Raw genomic sequence first — 19,913 nt, 5'->3', positions numbered from 1 at the left:
TAAAAGGAATGATAATATCTTATCTAGCACTAGGCAAAATAAACAACTGGGATCCTGAGTAAACAAAAATCAGAACCAGAGAAAAATACAAAACTTACCTGGTTTCTGTCTCTTGCATTTGCATATCTGAACCTCTGGATATAGTAAAAGACTAACCATGCAAGTGAAATTATCATAAGAACGATGAATGAAATTGAAACGAAGACCACAGAAGTGCGGCTGACATATTTCTGTAAGTTACGTGTCCCAATAGTAATGTACATTGTCACTGTAATGTTCTTTTCAAGCAAACTGACAATCTCTCTTCCTTTTGGCTCAGGAATCATAATGGCTACTGTGTCTGCTGTACCTGAAAAACAAAAAAGACACCGCTAAGTATACAAAAGAAAATGTGAAGCAGTAATGGATAAGTCAGTAGAGTTATTATTATCTAGTTATAAGAAATAGCACATTCAGACTTGAAATTTTATTTATCCTGCTTTAGCTTTCTTACCACTTCTGTCCAACTAAAATAAGAAACATATTAGTTACATTTGAAAGCGTTATAACTTTCATTTATATTCTTACTTTTAATATCTGGTACACCCTGCAGCAACAAACTTCTACCTCTGAAATTTTACAGTATGGGAGTGGCAGAAGTAATTTATCACTAAACCTTTAAAAACAGATTGTTCTCTTTATGGAAGAGACTGGTATGTGTCAAGTATTATGGCACTGTCCCTTCAGAGTGTCACCCAGAGGACACTGCAGCAAGCACTGTCCCATTTTAGCTGCATTCATCCCCCTGGATTATCATCCAGCAAGGAAAACAGAAAGATGCTTCCACTTTCATAGCAGGTTATGAATTTATCTGAGATAACACTGACGTTTCTGTTTAATCACAACACCAGCATATAAAAAAAATCACCACACAACTCTTCCGCCTGACCTTTAAACTTCAAGATCCTCATTTCAGTAATGGCTGAAGCTTTTGTCCAAATCAGTTTTATGAAGATTAATGGCCTCGCAATGTGCCTCCACAACTCTGACTTGAGATCAAAATCTGATGCTAAAGTCCTTAAGAAACAGAAGGCTTAAGATAAGGACATAGCACAGAATCATTAAGTAAAAGAGCTAAAATAAGATCTCCAAGAGCATTTCATTTTATCCCTGAAACAAGCAAGCCTGGCTCTTCAAACAATGAATCTGCAACTTTAAATTAATAACTTACCATCTTATTTTACTGGAAAACTGTGAAGTAGAATTATGCGATCCAAGCAGAGCAGGCAATGAGCCCAGAGAATTAAGCACCAAAGCGTGCACAGCGCTGTTGAGGTATCATGGTTAACACACCATAATATATAATGGATGTAATGTTGAGACAATGCCCCCGGTTTAACAAACTGGGGTAGCCGTTCCCATTTTCTAGAGGGTATTGCTTCAGTACTCAAAAGATTGCAGATCTTAGCTTAAATGAGAAAGCCAGCACCAGGGTGCTGAAACAGAGACTTTATCCCAGTTGTGCCTCTGATTCAGGAGGACCAATGCATATTTTCTCCTGGCCATTTAACGTTAGACTAAAATTTTGTTCTTGTGCAGATACTGTAGGTCATGCTAAGTTTGTCAGCACTGTCCGCATGTATTTTGCAGACCCAGAGAAGGCATCTGATCACTCACTCCAGAAAGTTTTGGAGGAGGTGTTAACAAAAGTGTAGCATCTTAAAGGGTCCATGACTATCTTACTGATGTTGAAGGTCTGCAGTACATTCCAGTTTGGAAATGCAAGGTTTGGACCTTTGCTGTTTGTAAATGTTGATGTATTTGAGACTCAAATGACTGCGATCTCCAGTGTGCAATGGAACAGTTCACTGCTATATGTGACGTGATCAGGATGAAAATTAGCAACTCCAAATTCAGAGGTCATGCTTTACTCCAGTCAAACAGTGGAGCGCTGTCTGCAGGTGATGGTGGAGTAGCTACCTCAACTGGAGGAGGTTAGGTATCTTAGTGACTTGAACACAAGTTAAGGCACAGGTAGAAATGGCTGAGAAAATGGTCAGGGTGGCATTTCTGCAGGTGCTGATTAGACTGTAACAGTGAAACATGAAGCAGGAACCAAGTCACAAGGCAAACAAGAAGGCCCTAGGTAGTTCACACTGAGAAGCATAGCTGATTTTGACAACCTCTGTTTTTCGGACATTAGCTTTATAACCTGCAAGCCACCAAACTCTTTCAGCTCCTAGAAAGTAGAATTTAGATCCTTATCTAGGTTAGCAAGGTAAACCATAAGATCATGGGTCCCATTCACGCTGTCAAACTTTTACAAGTTCGAACATCATATAGTCGAAACCATATGTTCGAACTTGTAAAACTTTGAATGTTTCAATGGAGATCTCTATAAGGGAAGCTTTCATTTTCCTGCAATGTAGTGTGATCTCGAGTTGGTATATTAAAGTAGCGGGGGATGTGGGGAGTGCAGGTGTGCTTGGCCCCCTGCTTACAACCTTCAGGTAAGTTTTTTTTTTTTTTTTTTTATTACGTTTTCGAACTTTTAAAGGTCGAATATATGGTGTCGACCATATGGTGTTTGAACTTTTAAAAGTTCGACAGCGTGATATAGACCCTAAGATCAACTGTGAACAGTGAAATCTCAATTTTTAAACCTGGGGTCATACTGCAATCAACTGAACATTCAGAGGGTCGACTTTCAAACAATCAAGCCTGATTCAGTATACATTTCTGTCAAATGGGTTTGCAAAGAGGACAGGATTTGTCCCCGTTGCAGGATCCATGTTATAGCCTATTCTAGTAAAAGCAGGATGGGTTTTACATGCAAGACAGGAATATCCCCCATGCAGGACTTGTATTAAAGCCCATTCTAGTATTTTGATAGAATGAACTGCAATGTTAAGGGCTCTATTTCTGAATGTTTGATCAAGTGAGGGTTCAACCACAGATAACAAAATCAACATTAGAAATGATATCCCATTATAGTCATTGCTCTCATCCTAGCTTCCAAATGCCCTAAATACAAAACAAACAAAAGTAGGAGCATGGGATACCTCTGCCTAACTACCCAAGATAAATTAATTGCTGAAGACAGCTTAGTCCTTATTTTTATTTTGGCTACTGCACTGCTGTAAAAGGAACATACCAGTTCTAGAAATCTAATGAGAAAACATAGGTGAGTCAGTGTCATAAAAATACAATGCAAGTACACATTCAGAAGGATGTCTTTATGAAGTCATCAAAGGTGGTATGGCCTTGGATAAAGCCTGCATGGTCCTGAAAAATCAAATAAGGGAGGAATTGAGCCAATCTTTTTGCCAAAAGGGCTGTAAATATTTTACAATTATGATTTAAGATTGATAAAGGCCTGTATTTACCCACTTGAGATGGATACATCTCGTACATCACTATCATTATTATGACGGTCTTCTTCTAAGAATAAGGATACAGCCATTGGAAAATCGTAGCAGGTCATATCCACAGCAACTTTAAGACTTGTTAAAAGAGTACCAGTCAAAGAGCTTATTAGTTTTGTTGTCAAGATCTTCCTGTTGTGAATTCAAGCTGCCTTTTCTGCAGTACCCTACCAGCCTCCAGCTACTCCAAGATTATTCCCTTCAGGAGAAGCAATTAACAAAGGAGGAGGGTATGGTACAGATTAAATATAGATCAGCTTTGCTATAGCTAAATACATATCTACTTACTGCCATAAACACAAGAAGTTACTCCTTCAAAAGTATCCCTGATACTCAAAAGGCATTCATGATTTGGCTTGAAATCCAGCCAGTATCTTGTTACAAGTCAGAGCTTCTGAAGCTGGGGAACATGGGCTGATACAGCCAAGCTGCCTCCTTAAACATACAGTAAAAGACACAATTGCTTGTTAAAAATTCAGTGCATGTGAATTCTATACAAAAGCAAATGAATGGTGATTTATATTGGTACTTACAGCTTGTATTACTGAACAGCCTTCTTATTCTAATAATTGAATGAGTAAATGTACAAGGTTTAAAGACAATACTTCAATTTGGTCACATCTGTGCTGGGCAGAGTGCAAGGCAGATAAGGAGTGACTAAAGACAAAGCGGGAAGGATTTACTCCCCACAGAACAGTACAAATGTAAGCAAGCACAGAGAAGATAATCCTGTTCAGCCTGAACATGCATAAACTAAAGAGCGAGTCTTTACTATAATATTTAAGCAAGAACATATACACAAGCGATAAAAAAAAAAAACAAGGCAAATAAACTAAGATGTAGCTTTAATACTATCATCTTTTACTAGCTAAAATCCATTTATAACAACTTAAGCAAGATTACCTTTTCCTTTCCTAGTTCTTTACCCTGCTGTGCCAAATTCAAGAGGCAGAAGTTAGGAAGACATGTTTCTTAGAAGTAGTTTTCAATGCATAAATCCAAGATGCACTATAAACTATCCAGCAGAAAGACACCGTGTAGGTGCAGATATAAAGAAGCCACTTTGGCTTTGCTGGTGACTTGCTAATGACCACCCACTCTGTAGCTGCAGATATAAACATGCGCCATTGGCTTTGCTGGTGACTTGCTAATGACTGCCATCTGTCCACTACTCTCCACACTTACCGTTGATCACAACATGTGGCTTCTTTTCTCTTTTCGTATCAATTAAAGGCAGATTCCATCCAAATGTAATTTTGTTCGCATTATAACACACTTTTTAATATAATACCAAGAGTGACAAATCCAAAGAAAACACATTTAAAAGCATCTTCATGGTTTATTGGCCTGAAAAGACGTCAGCCTGATTTTCTGTGAAATCTCAAAGTAATTGCTTCTGGCATTTGTCACATTATCAGCAATATCATGCAGCCTGGGAAATGTAAAGCAATTATATATTGGACTTTTACAGCCTTAAGAAAAAAAATATGCAGGTGACCAACTCTAGATAAAGAGTTAATAAAAAGATCTAAACCTAGGCACAGCCTGCAGTCAAGCATAACCAACTTCAGACCTAGACTAGAAAATGTAGGTTGGAACTGCAATTCTCACTTTGAACATAAACACCAGATAAGTTACTCTCTCAATGTTTACTTCATACCTCTCAACTCCTTAGCGCAATAAATCTGGACAAAGCCAAATATAATGGGGAGACAAAGGTCCAAAAATAGGAACAATTTTTAAATACTGCTTTTATAATCTTAAAAAGCTGAAAGGATAACAGCTTTTGCATTAGCATGCATTTTCTGAAGGCTTTGACAGAGAAAGCTGGGACTTTATGAGTAGGGCAATGGAAGCATTTGCATTCACTGTTACAATAATAAGGTTAATTAGGTGGATATATAATGGATCAGAAGCAAAAAATAAAATGGGAGGGTTCCTTTCTAAGTTGTGTCTGAACAGAGGAGCTAGGCAGGGGTGTCTCCTCTTTCCCCTTTGTTATTTTTTACACTTAGAGGCACTGGTAAAGAAAATAAGGGACTCAGAAATTCAACTATATAATTGCATGGTAGTCAAGAAAAGTTGGCTTTATTTGCAGACATTATAATTCTGTACCTGATAAAAACAGAAAAGTACACCTCAATGTTGTGGAATGTTTTGAGACAGTTTCCTGTTTTCTTCAGGATACTAAATTAATGAAGACAAAACAAAGGCTACAGCTGTAAACTATGGGCCCACACATGCAATTGGTCCAGCAATACCTGTATTTATGGGGGACAGTATAAAATTAAGTATTTAGAAGTATGGGTTAAAAAGGATTCAGTTATGGCAGCTAAGTATATGTGGGAGGAGACTAAACAAAAAATAATACAAAAGCTGAGAAGCTGGAAGCTCTTGTTTATAGATATGGATAGCAAGATACAAGCAGCAAAATGTCTTTAGTCCTTTTTACATACAGGTGAAGCATATTTTTGTCAACCCGAGGAGAAGTTGTGGACAGTAATTAATAAAGAGTTGAAGAATTTTATCTGGGAGGAAAAAGGGGCAAGGGTCAAGTGGAATAAATTGATCCTTCCAATAGAACAGGGTGGATTAGGGATTATTTGATTTGAAAGGATATTTTACAACTACACAGTTAAGGCTCACATGCACAACACAAGAAAAAAACTACAATTCAAAATGGAAAGAGATGATGATGAAGCAGGGGGATATTCAAGAAATAAGGAGATAGTAGACTTTTGGATGCAGGTCCTTAAGGAAAAGTATGGATTAAAAAGGATTCAGTTATAGCAGCTAATGATATGTGGGAGGAGACTAAACAAAGGATAATACAAAAAACGAGAAATTGGAAGATCTTGTTTATAGATTTAGCCTACAATGAGAGAAGAAGAGGAGCCTATCCTAGAAAAAATAAGAATACCACTAATAGGGTTGCCACCTCTCCATTTTTTTTCAAACACCTATCACATTGCATGAAAGTTCTAGAAAGGGTGATTGATAAGCAGATACACAAAGTAGCAGAATGTAAGATGGGAGAAGAGCAGTTTGGCTTCAAATCAGGATGCAGCACAAGTAATCTGATGATTGCAGTTTGACAGATAGTTGAGAAGAAGCTAGAGATGAAGAAAGAGTCCAACTGGGCATTCCTAGACTTGGAGAAAGCATATGCCAAGGTCCCAAGAAAGCTGATCTGGGCAGTACTGAGGTAGTTTGAAGTCCCAGAAACATTAGTAGAATTAATGCAGGCTATGTACATGACCCAATGACTCAAGTACGAACAGTGTTCAGCCTCACAGAGGAAGTCTCAGTGGGAGTGGGTATACACCAGGGTTTAGCTCTGAGCCCACTGCTGTTCATACTGGTGATGGACTACTTTAGCAAACAGGTTGGAGGGGACAGATCAATAAAGTTCCTGTATACAGATGATGTGGCATTACAGTCAGACTCTGAACAAGAACTTCAGCAAAGTATAGAGCAATGGAATGCAAAACTGAAGGCACATGGAATGAAACTAAGCACAGATAACACAGTGGTAATGGCAGCAAATTGGGGAAATCAGAAGAAGTTGAGAATTGAGCGAGAAGGGAAGATAGTGGAACAGGTAAATAGCTTCAAGTATATGGGAGGGGTGGTTGAGGAGAAGGGAAGTCTGAATGAATAGGTCAAAGCTAGAATCAGAGGGGCTGCAGCCAACTGGCATAGAGTGTGTCAGGTGTAGTCTATGACAGAAGAATGCCAAAGAAGCTGAAAAGTAAGGTGAACAAGACAGTGGTGTGACAAGTACTACTGCATGGTACAGAAGCCTGGGCAGTAAAGGCACAGTAGATGAAGAAGCTAGAGGTGAGAGAAATGAAGTGCCTGAGAAGGGTGGTAGGATGCACTCTGTGGGACAGATGAAGAAATGGGGACATAAAAGCAGAAGCCAAAGTAGCTACAATAGGAGAAAAGATCAAATAGAACAGATTACGGTGGTTTGGACACGTACAGAAAAACAGAAGACAATCTGGTGAAGATGATTTGGGACAGACAGGAAGAATGAAAGAGGAAACAAGGACATCCGGCAAAGAAGTGGATGGATTGTGTGAAAGAAGATCTGCGACAGTCAGGCTGAGTGTCGAAGAAGGCAGGATCATGAATCGAGAGAGATGGAGACAGTTAACATGGTTCCCGACCCCATGTAGAAAATGGGAAAAAGGGGGCTGATGATGATGTCCTTAAGGAGGATAAAAACAGCCACACATAATCTTATACTCATAAAGTAGCAAAGTATTCTAAGAAGCAATCCAACATGAGAATTGAGAAAGGATATTTTGCTGATAGGAATGACTGCAATTACGGATACAGAGAATAGGCAAGTGGGGGCTGGAATTTACTGAAGAACTCTAGTGAAAGAACCAAGGTACTGGGAGCAAATAACCAGAGAGAGAGAAAGGTAACAGAAGACATTTGGACTGCAGGCTAGAGACTGCGTTGAGAAAAGGATAAGGGAATCCTAAGTGAAAGACCTGTTCTGGAAGAGATTTTAGCTGAATGCAGAACAGAAGCTGCTGCTAAAATGGGGTAAGTATTACAACTATAGGAATCAATCAGTGGAGATTAGAAAAGATTGGGAAGAGAGATTAGATAAGCAATTTGTTAGGAAATAATGGGAGGACATATGTATGGCTTCCAAGTATGCAACAATGTCTAGAAGATTTAATTATTTTTTGGAAGTGTTTGCATAGGTACTTTTATACTTCAAGCAGACTCCAAAGAATGTTTTCTTCAGGTAAATGGCAAATGTTGCAAGTGTGATGGGGAAGACAGAGGTAACTGGGAACATATGCTTTGAAAGTGTAATGAGTTGTCAGACTTCAAAAATTCCCTACAGAGTATTCTATCAGAAATATAGGGTGAGCAAATGGGTGTTACTAAGGATATGATTTTTCTTTCTTTTTTTTAGCTGGGATACAAGATCTGAATTGCCTAGACATAGTAAGGCTTTGCTAAGTTTAATTCTGGTGGCTGCCAAAAAGCAATTACTAGAAAATGGAAATCAAAGTCTAAACCAACTGTATTTGAAGTATTGATTACTGTAACAGAGAGAAAAAATGGAAGTTGGATCTTTAGGAAAGGGTAGGTGAAAACTGCATAGAAAAAAATGGAAATTGTGGGAACAATACATGCAGAGTAATGTTTTGGAGGAGGAATGAAGAGAAGGCAGGAATTGAGCAATTTATGTAATGTTGGATAATTGATAGTTATACAAAAAAAAGTGAAGTGTAATGTTTGCATCTAGAAACACATCAATATGCTTTGTTTTCTTTTATACAAATGTATAATTGCTGATGTCACAAGTGATAATTCACTAAAGGTGTTAAAATATGATAAAAAGCATGACTTTTTTTTTCAGTTTGGGCTGCAGCTGTGCTTTCAAGTTCCTATACTTCTATGGTGAGGAGTTTACTTAAAAGTTAAATGCCATGCAGTCTTCAGAAGCAAAAAACATTAACCTGTCCTTGAGAGAAGTTAGCCAGTTAATACACAATGCTCAGTGGGGTTAGGGTGTCTGACTCACGTCTGGGTACTACAGCCTCCATCCAAAAAAAAACGGGTTGACTGCCTACTGCAAACCTCTCTCTCTACATATGTACATGTAAACATTACATTTATCTCTACTCTGGTGACTTCAGTCATGATGCTATTTGTGATGCAGATACTTGATATCTCAAAAACTTTAATTCAAGTCTGACAGACTGAATCTTCTGTGAGGTTTGTGACCTCAAACTTATTTATATTAGTTACATCAGACAGATGGGGGTGGGGTTGAAAACACATAAAAATGTTTGACGACTTACCTGTTTAAGCTGTCAGAACTGACCAAATAGGCTTCAGTATTTATTTATTTATTTAACATTTGTTGACCGGGAATGTCCAACTAGGTTCCACAGAGCCTGTTTTCAGCAGAGGCCCGGGGAGAAACGCTCCAGATGCATGTCTTTGGAATGTGGGAGGAAACCGGAGTACCCGGAGGAAACCCACACGAACACAGGGAGAACATGCAAACTCCACACAGAAGGCACCCCAGCTGAGAATCGAACCGGAGAACCTCTTGCTGTGAGGTGACAGCGTTAACTGCTGCACCACTGTGCCGCCCAGTATATCAGGTACTGATTTGCACAGCTATATTCAACTGAGCAAGGGCCACAGGGTCAGTTAGTTGACTTCCTCAGATGACAAAATATTAAAATAAATGTAGATAATATAAGAATCCCTAGCAGCAGGTACTATACAATGGGAGACATGACTGACATGAACAAAATATACACAGACCTGTTACAGACTGCATAGGCCTTAATCACACTAATACGTGCTAACCCCTCTTCCACCCAAACACAAAACTTAATCTTACAGTCAGCGCACTAAATTACTGTTGCACGAAGAAGACAGCCAGTATTCTTCTCTACCTGTATTATGCTCTCACTTCACCACACTTCTAAATTAAATTCTTAAGCATCTTCTTCATAGGGTGCCTGGATTCTTGGGAACAAACACTGCACAGTAGTAAGCAAAAGCAGCAGTAACCATCTTTAGCACGTCATGCTTTTTCATGAGCAACCAGACATCAGCATGACATAGTATAATGCAGCCCAGCTAGTCACATCTAAGATTTACAGTCTTAGAATGGGGGCACACTATAGAAAAACAGCCTTTTGGAGCTCTATGATTATATCAACACTGATTTTCCGTAACTTCAACATGTTGTTGACAGTCTTAAGTAAAGCAAAACTCAGAATATGTGTTTTTTTATATATGCATGAACATGACAGTGACATTAACAGAAATCTACCCAAGACAGGTGTGCATTTATATAAATATATATTAATCTGTTTACCAGTGCAGTGCATTGATCAATACTAACCAATTTCAGGCTCAGCCAGAGTAAAATACAAAACATTTCACAAACAAAAAATACAGAAATGCAAGCAATCACAGAGTAGTTGAGACTAATTCCACTGAAAAAAATGTTTAAATACATTCCAGCGAATGAGAACAGTGCAATGCACAATCAAGCAGAGCCTAATGGTACTAGCATAATACATACATAAGTTTCCAAAGTGGGTCAGTCTTCAGTGAATCTTGCAAGAGGAGAAAAGACTCAGAAAGGAGATAGGTTATGTGATATTTCCTGTTTTGAAGCAGAAGCATTTGGCTTGGATGCAGAAGTACTTTTTCAGCTGCATTCTGACTTTGAAGCAGACAGCTTGCCAAAGAGTAGATGCCTAGGAGGAGAAAGCATGTGCACTGCTATGGGGTTTGGTAATGGGAGGTGGTGTGGCTTGTGAGTAGTGTCTCCGGTTGTATGAAGAGGTTTTTTAGTTAAGTCTAGCTGCAAGAGTAGTAAATGTGTGGAGATGTAGTAGTTTGTAGCCTTAGTATCCTAAACGTAGGCTAAATCTTTGCTATATGGGTAGCCATTTTGCTTTTTTTCAGAGTGATACAGTGACGCTAACAGATAGATGAGTTTGGAATGAATCAGCTGATGCTGTTAGAGGTAATCTGTAGTGTGGCATTTTTCTTGGAGGCAGAAATAAAACTTGGGAGTCCATACTCAAGCTGAGAAAGAAAAACTCCTTTACCAATAGCTGACCTGACTGGTTGGGATAGAGAAGTGGAGATGTTTGTGGCCCAGAAGAGGAGGGAGTTTATTTCTGCTCTCACTTTGTCTATGTAGAAATGGAAATTTAGTGCCTGATCACGCCATAGTCCTACGTATTTGAAGATGGAGGTGGTCTCTATGGAATGGTTGTGTTGGCCAAAGACAGTTAAAAACTCAGGTGCTTGGAGAATTTTCTGCCATGTTCTACAAAAAACATAGTTTTGGTCTTGGTGGGGTTGAGAAGTGGTTTATGAGCCATTGATGGATCTCACGTAAGTCTGACTGGAGTTGACACTGAATGCTAGTGTGAGTGACCTGATCAGTAAATGACCATGACATCAGCACACAGGATAAGTGGCAAATGGTGAAGGTCACAAAGAAGTTTGTTTATAAATATAAGATGGGAAGGGGGGTAAGAATGACTCCTTGTGGTACACATTTGGTAATAGGTACAGATTCTGATTGGGAGGATCCTATTTTAACTCTAAAGTGCCTTTCATTGAGGAAGTTTTTAAACAATAGCATGGCATCTGAACTGATACTAATTACAAATTAGTTTGTTTTGGAGAAGATATTGGTCCGTGAGGACAAAGGCCTTTATCAGGTCTATAAATAGGACACCTATAGTGAGGCCATTATCATAATTTACCAGGATGGCATCCGTTAAGGACCAAAGTGCTGTCAAAGTACTTTGTCCAAGCCAAAATCCATGCTGTTTGGAGGACAGCATGTGGTACTGCTGGATATACAGGAAGAGCTGGGTGTAGGCTATCTATGAAGAAGTTAGTCCAGAGTTGGCAGGATGGATATTGGATGGAAGTGAGAGGTATCTTTTCAGATGGTTTGCTTTGGGAGGGGTTTAATTAGAGCAGTTTTCCAAATAGATGGGATAATGTTTTGTGTGCGACACAGAGTATATATGTAGGTGAGAGAAAGACATTGATACTCTCTGCAGTGATATTTGAACTAAGGGTTTATGTTGTTAGATCCAGAAGGGGCATCACTGAAAAGATTTTCAAGTAGAACTCCTTGGGATGCACGTATCTGAAGTGGAGAAGAGATAAATGGCAATGGGGTGGCAAATGCATGATCTGTGGGAGGTGTGGAGATTCCTAAATTCTTTTAAGGAAATCTTCTGGAGAAAGTTTCACTCTTCTACCACATCGAATGTTCTTTTGTAGACAGGTTATCGTGAGGAAGTTTTCTTCCTGTAAGTAGGTTAACTTCTTTCCAAAAGCGCTGAGGGGAATGTAAGAGGGTAACTTGTCTCTTATTTATTTTATTTATTTATTCTATTTGCAGTTGTTTAACCAGGATAGTCCATTGGGCCTAAAGAACCCATTTTCAATGGAGTCCTGGGGAGAAAAGCTCCACATACAGATTATACAGAGATTATATTCCACATACAGATTATACAAAGGTTTTGTTACACACATAGTTTATATGAGAAATTGAAGAAAAAAAAACATTGTAGAAATTCTGATTATAAGTTAGAAAAAATATCAACAAAAACAAGTGATACAGGCATAAAAAATTAATTTTTTTTTTTTTCTAAAAATTTCAGGGTACAAATAAGGAGTTGTATGCTAGGAGCCAGCATGAATTTGCTAGCTGGGATTTGAGAAAAAGGAAAGAGGAAAGTATTGGGCTTAGAGACTAGGTTATGAGGGATGTGAACAGGAGCATTCCCAAGAGGATGTTAAATGAGAGTGTAGAGATTTTTTAAAGGATGGCAGGCTTGCAATTGTACGAATGAAGGGGGGAAGGGAGTTCGATAGGCGTGCTAATGATAAGGACAGGAGGTTTTGTCCTGAAGGGTGTAGGGGTCTGTAAACTTCTAGGAGGTTTTGATTATTAGATCTTAGAAGTCTTTGAGTTTTATGCATTTTGAAGGTAGTTGAGAGAGAGGGACAGAGGGATGGCTGAAAAATGAGTTTATGTGCATAGGTGAGCTGAGTGTAGTAGAGGTAGTTGGGAAGCTCTAGCCAGTTGAGTTTATGGAGAGGTTCACAGTGATGGGTGGATGATTTGTTACTGGTGGCGAATCTGGCTATTTTACTGTAACAAGATGAGAGCTTGGTTTTCAGGGAGGATTGTAGGTTTATAAGAAGAGGGGCACCATAGAGAAGGGAGGGAAGGAGAAATGTGGTAGAGAGAGTAATTTTGGTAGTTGAGGTGAGGAACCGAGGGTGAAGGTAGAGCAGGCCTAGTTTTTGGTGAGTTTTTTTTATATTTAGTAGGAGGTGGCAGTTGAATTTGAGCTTGTCATCAATTTGGACTCCTAATAGTTTGGTTTCAGATACTAGCTCAAGAGATGTGTTGTTTTGGCTGGTGATGGAGAATAGAGATCTATCCAAGTTATGAGTTTTGGAGGGGGTAAATACCATAAGTTTAGTTTTAGCAGCATTGAGTGCAAGATGGTTGTCTTTCATCCATTGTTCTGTGGTGGTGAAGGCATCTTGGGTAAGTTTTAAAAGAGTTGGGATGGATGAGGCAGCACAGATGATTGTTGAGTCGTCTGCATATTGAATAATGTTTGCAAGGGGGATAGAGTGGTAAAAGTCATTGATGAAGATATTGAAGAGGAGGGGGCCTAAAATAGAACCTTGTGGAACACCTGTAGGGGTGTTGAGGAAGGAGGAGGTGGCTTTTTTCCACTTGATGGCTTGTTGCCTATTGGAGAGATAGCTAGTAAACCAATGGAGGGAAGAGGGGGAAAGGTTTAGGTTAGATAGCTTAGTAAGAAGTAGATTATGAGAGATAGTGTCGAAAGCTTTAGAGAGATCGAGTAGGATGGTAGATACAGTGAGGCCAGAATCTCTTGCTTTATTCACAGTTTCAAGGAAGGATAGGAGGGCAGTCATAGTACTATGATGGGGTCTGAATCCATGCTGTGTGGGAGTTAATAGATTGCTGTCCAGGAGATGTGGAAGGAGTTGTTGATGGATACATTTCTCTAGGACCTTTGAAAGGGGAGAGAGGATGGCGATGGGATGGAAATTGGTAATATTAGTATTGGTACCACCTTTATGTAGGGGAATGATGTAGGCTTTTTTCCAGATTTGAGGAACAATACTTTCTTGGATGGAGCGGTTAATTAGTATGCTGATAGGCAGGGCAATGGCTTCTGCTGCTATGCTAAGGAAGTATGAGGGAATGTCATCTGGGGCATTTGTGCATGGTTTTAGTTTTTTCAGGAGTTTTTTTATGATGGATGTAGGAACAGGTTTAATGAAGAATGGTGGGGGTATGGAGTGAGTGGCAGAAGTTGGAGGGGGAGAAGCATGGTGAGGGGTGGGAGAAGTTGGAGGGGAAGAAGTCTGAGGAGAAGTGGGAGAAGTTGGAGGGGGAGAAGCAGGAGGAGAGGTGGGAGAAGTCTGAGGAGAAGTGGAGGTAGGGAAATGATTGTTATTTGAGAAAGAGGAGGTAAGTTTGGAGATAGAGTCTATGAAGAAGGAATTGAATTGGCTAACAAGATCTGTGTTGTCTACATTTGGGCAAGGGATAGGGTTTTCTGTGGTCCCGGGTTTTAAGAGGGTAGTAATACCCCTCCAGACTTTTTGAGGGTTAGTTTTGTGGTTACTTTGCAGTTGGGTGAAGTAGTAACGACGGTCTGCAGAGATAAGTTTTTTAACTGAGTTACGAAGAGTTTTGTATTCATTGAGGGAAGATGTAGATTTGTTCTTTTGATATTGTGTCCAAGCTTTGTCTCTAAGTCGCACGGTGGTTAGGGTGTTTATAGTTAACCAGGGGGTGGATTGTCTTTTTATTCTTTTGTTTTTTAAAGGAGCTTGAGTATCTAGAAGGTTTAGGAATGTGGTATTAAAGTGAGTGATCGCATCTTCAAGGGGTAGAGTTTTTAAGGGGTACCAGTTAAGTGATTTTAGGGTATTGCAGAAAGCTTCTGGGTTAAAGTTTTTATGGCATCGGGTAGTAATGTAATTATGAGTGACTTGTAAGGGAGAAGGAAGACATCTAGTGAATATAGGTAGGTGGTCACTGAGGGAGTCAGGTATGGTTCCGCTATCTGGGTAGTAGTGAGGGTGGGAGACTAGAATCCAGTCTAGGATGTTGCCAGCGGTGAAGTCTTTGCGTGGTCTAGTAATGGAGTTGATGAGTTGAGAGTAGTTGTATAGGTTGATGTTAAGGGAGTGAGAGGGGGACTGAATGGAGGACCAGTTAATATTGGTATCTCCCATGATTATAGTTTCGTTTTTAATGTTAGCTGAGAGCCAGGAGAGGATTTCTTCAAGTATTGGAATATTGTCTCCTGGGGGAATGTAAAGAGAGACAATGTATATATATTTGTGTTTGTTTAGCTGGAGATGAGCCAGTATTAATTCTGCATTATGGAACTGGGGGATGGCTTTATCATAGGGTGATATACATAGGGAGGATAAGTAGAGTAGAGTTACTCCACCACCCTTTTTATGGGTTCTGTCTGATCTGATGATTGAGTAGTTAGGTGGTACTATCTCTGAATCTTTTATATGTGGTTTCAGCCAGGTTTCAGAAATGGCTAGGATGTCTGGTGTGTTGTGAGATAGCCAGGCATGTAGATTTGGAATTTTGTTAGCTATGCTTTGTGCATTAAGGGATGCAAATAAGATAGATTTAGAATTAGAGGAGGGGAGGTTTGGGCCTGGGTTGGGGTGTATATCACCAGATAATTGTATGGAAGTTAGGAGTTGAGTTACGTAGTAGAGGTATTTGAGATGTTTTGATTGAGAGGTGAGGGTTAAGGGATTAGTGGAGGATATGGGGTGAAAAGTGTGTGTAAAGGTGTTATGAGAACGGGTTGGTTTGTAATGAAACCATAGGATGTGGTTAGTGGGATAAAGTTCAGGAGAGATGGAGTTGGTATAGTAGGTATGTGATGTGTGGAGAGGGTAGGTTGTATGTAGGAGTAGGGTGTGGTTGAGGAGGTAAGGCTGGGTGAGATGGTAGATGAGGGTAAGGTTTAGAAGGAGTAGTAGTTGGATTGCAAAGGATGGATATTTTACAGACATGTTGGGGTTTTAATAAGCAATGTAGGTGTTGAGTAAGGAGGTGGGGAGAGGTGATGTGGGTGTGGTAAGACTAGAGGAGGGGATAGGAAGAGGAAGGGGTGGAGTTTGGTTGGTGTAGAGGAAGTAGGTGTGGCTATATGGGTATAAATCTAGAGGTAGTGAGGGTGAGTGGGATTTGGGGGTAGGGGAGCGGAGTGAGCCCGCAGGGCGAACGGAGCGGGTAGAGCAAGAGGGGATGGAGACAATCAGTAAGCACTAAAGCCAGGAGAGAGCAGGTGGAGCAGGTAAGGAGCTTTCAGTGATATAGGTATGATAGAAAAGAAAGTGACAAGAGGAGGACAGCGTAAGAGATAACAAGTCGGCAGAGGGAAGGGAATGAGAAGAAAAATAGGGGAATAGTTAGGCAATAGGTCAAGAGAAGAGAAAATCCGAGGGAATGTAATGAGCCAAAACTCATACAAATTGAAAAGAGAGTAAGGGGTGAAGTCTAGGTCGGACTGCCACCTAGTGGCCGGTGTAAGTTTTACAAGGGTGACTAGGCACGGTAGTATACAAGTAGTGAAGGGTAAGCTAGATGGAGGGAAGACAGTAACTTAAATAAAAAGGTGCTGGAGAGGAGTCTGGCTGCTATCTCACCTGACTCGGAGACAAAACAGATTAATAGGGTTAAAAAGCTAAACACAGAATTGCTTTCTACGTGGGGAATAATAAAACATACTTTACCAGAAACTGTTCAAACTGGTGAATGTACTGGGGCAGCAGAAAAGGTTGGTTTAAGTTGTGAAGGCTTGAGGTAGATGAGGATATCCTTTGTAGCCAGGTAGGTCCCTTATTGCAGGTTAAAGGAAAGAAAGCTAGGATGGTAGGGAGGTAAGATAACAGGGTATTAATGATGTGTTAGGCAAAACGATTAACTTTGATAAACAGAATGGTTAGGTATTTAAAATGGTTCAACTAGAGAAATGTAATACAGCAATAATAATGTAGAGGTTCAGATAAGGCTAGTCTAGAAAACATTCAATCTAGTAATAGCACTATAACAAGCAATGCAAAGATAAACATACTGGCCTAGGTATATAGTTAAATAGAAGGCTAAAATTTCAGATGTCGAGATAAAACAGTGTATATACACATTACTTCAGCTGCTTTTAGCATTGTAGATTGGACCTGGAGTCATTAAAATAATCATTAAAAATAACAGTCCTCAGTAGCAGGTAATATAAGATAATTACAAGAGGCTATGCTTAGTCCCAAACAAATAAAAGCACGTAACAGCTACTTGGTGTGATAGTAGTAATTGCCATGGGAAAAAGGCAAGAATCAACCTATTGTTTAACGTTTAGAGACTGGCGCCTTGCTTATCTCTTGTTAGGAGTAGAAGTAGTGGGTCATACTGTGTTTGGAGATTTTTTTTTTGCCTTCTGATGGACTTCTTGTCTATGTTATGCAGGACTATAAAGAAGGTGTGGTTGTCAGTTGAGCGAGGTACATTTCCATTTTTGCAATGCTTTTTTTTAAACAATAAACATCTTTATTAAATTATCAAGTATGACATAAGCAATCATACATTTATATAAACGAAAACAAATCATGCTGACAATTTCAGCTGCAAACATTATACATCACGAACCATATTGACATAATTTTAGTTGTAAACATTATAAAATCACTTAAAAGCTATCCAGTCTTACAAACATTATATAGCTCATTCAAATCCTGCCTTCTTTTAAACCTCGTTTTTCCTCTGTATGCACTGCCTACACAATTCCCATTTTTCTATGCAATATGCTTCCTTCCCTTTTCTAAAGATCCCAATTCCAGTTTTTTATATGTCTGTTACTATATTCACTACTCCTAGTAAAGCTGGTTTAGAATTTGATTTCCTTTTTCTAGTAATTGCTTTTTTGGCATCCGTCATAATTTGACTCAGTAAGGCCTTGCTATGTCTAGGCAATTCTGATTCTGTATCACAGCTCAAAAAATCATTTCCTTAGTTCCACCAATTTGCTCACCTAGTATCTCTGACAGAAAAATCTACAGCAAATCTTTAAACTCTGCCAACTCATTGCACTTCCAGAAAATATGTTCCCATTTACCTCTTTCTTCCCTGTCACACCTCCAACATTTGCTGGGGAAAATTCTTTGGAGTCTACTTGGTGTATAAAAATACCTATGTAAACACTTCCAAGCAAAGATCCTAAATCTTCTGGACTTTGTTGCATATGTGGCAGACAGAAAGACATATTTCCTCCCATTGTTTCTTTGTGAATTGCTTATCCAGTCTCTCTTCCCAACCCCTTCTAACCTCCCCTGACTGATTCTTTAAGTTATCATGCAATATGTTGTATGCTCTACTAATTATTCCATTTTTAACAGCAGCTTCTGTTTTAGATTCTACTAAAAACTCTAGCAGTGCTGGTCTTTCACTTAGGATCCCCTATTTCTTTCTCTTTGCCTATACTCTGATATCAGTCCTTGATACAGAATGCAATCTCTAGCCTACCATCCAAATAAATTATTGGCCCCTTCATATTCTATTACCTTTCCCTCCCTAATTATTTGCTCCCAAACAATACCTTGTTTTTTTAACCAGTTTTCTCCAGTAAATGCCAGCCCCTTCTTGCCCATTGTCTATATCCCTAATTGCAGTAATCCCTATCAGAACCATTTTTGCAATGCTTTATCCCTTAAGAGTCAAAAGATGATTTGAGTTCAGGGGATAGCTATTCAGTTTTGATGGGTTTATAAAGCTTGTGTTTTACAGCTTGAGTAAAAAGTTGGATAAGCTTACAGCTGCTGTATTAGGGTTTTGTAAGAGTATATGGTTACAGTTGTGGGCTGTGAGAAATGTTCTGAGTTTGTCTATATTTATGCTACTCTGGTTTCTGAAGGCTTTTAATATTGGTGATACTTACTTAGCAATTCCATGTTTAAGGGAAGAAGTGCAGTATTTTGTTGTGTTTATGGAACAGGACTATGAGAAGAGTTAAAAGTGCCTGCAAAAACACTAAGGAAAATCAAAATGACCAGCAATCAATCAACCTTGCAAATTGCAAGCTTGTGTTTTTGGCAGTTTTCTATACTCCGAACCCAATTTTCACTGTACCCATTTCTTCATTTTTTTTTTTTTTTTTTTTTTTACACGTTTGCCCCTGCTGCCTGCCAGCAAATCTCCCCATTCACTCACCATCACTATCTGGGGGTTAACCATTTAGGCAGCCATCAGGGGTGGTTCAAGCATTTTCTGTTATGACCTACTTCCAGAGGGCACTTGTAAAAAGGCAGAACAGGAAAGTGAAAGTGCAAAGGGTGGTCTCCAAGTAGCCCCACCCCTACACTCGCACTTCTCCACTAGAGAAATCAAAACTTCTCAGTGTACCTTCAAGTGCATGCAGCCCTCCCTACACTGGAAGAGGCCAGTGGACCACAGGCCTCCAGTCCTCCTCTTCCTCCCTGCCTGCCTGGCTACCCCAGTGCCGGGGCTGCTAACTGAACACTGGCTGCCTAAGACATATCAATGGCTCCTTCCCTCTTTCCTGGAGGCAGGCTAGTGTTTTATTCTTTCAAATTCTGAATCAAATGTCTGCCTTAAATATTACAGTTTTGTTTTAAATATGAAAATACCCTTTTACATGAGATTTTGAAGTTTCTTTTGTGTGCGCTCTACACAGTTCTTAACAAAGCTGACAGTAGCTCAAATGAAAGAGCACTAGAATGTGAAACTAGTGTGCTAAAAAAAAAATAAAATAAAATAACAAAAGGACATCCAACATTAATTTTCTGCTGTCATGTCTATATCAAATCAGTCTTCTTCAATCTGACAAAGTGCACTTACATTTTAAAAAAAAAAAAAAAACGTTC

At 39.3% G+C, this 19,913-nt stretch overlaps 1 protein-coding gene across 1 annotated transcript in view; it reads right to left on the bottom strand.

The window, feature by feature from the left end:
• Positions 1-19,913, bottom strand: part of RNF150 (ring finger protein 150) — a 1,529,405-nt gene that overhangs the window by 958,841 nt on the left and 550,651 nt on the right. Inside the window, exon 2 of the mRNA XM_044062282.1 lies at positions 99-349. Within this exon, the coding sequence (XP_043918217.1) occupies positions 99-349 (251 nt within the window). The remainder of the gene's footprint in view (positions 1-98; positions 350-19,913) is intronic.

This window comes from Protopterus annectens, chromosome 2.part1 (genome assembly GCF_019279795.1).
Source record: "Protopterus annectens isolate FY-2018-M chromosome 2.part1, PAN1.0, whole genome shotgun sequence".
NCBI lineage: Eukaryota > Metazoa > Chordata > Ceratodontiformes > Protopteridae > Protopterus > Protopterus annectens.
Note: the sequence above shows the minus strand (reverse complement) of the source record. Positions and strands in the feature narration are given on the sequence as shown.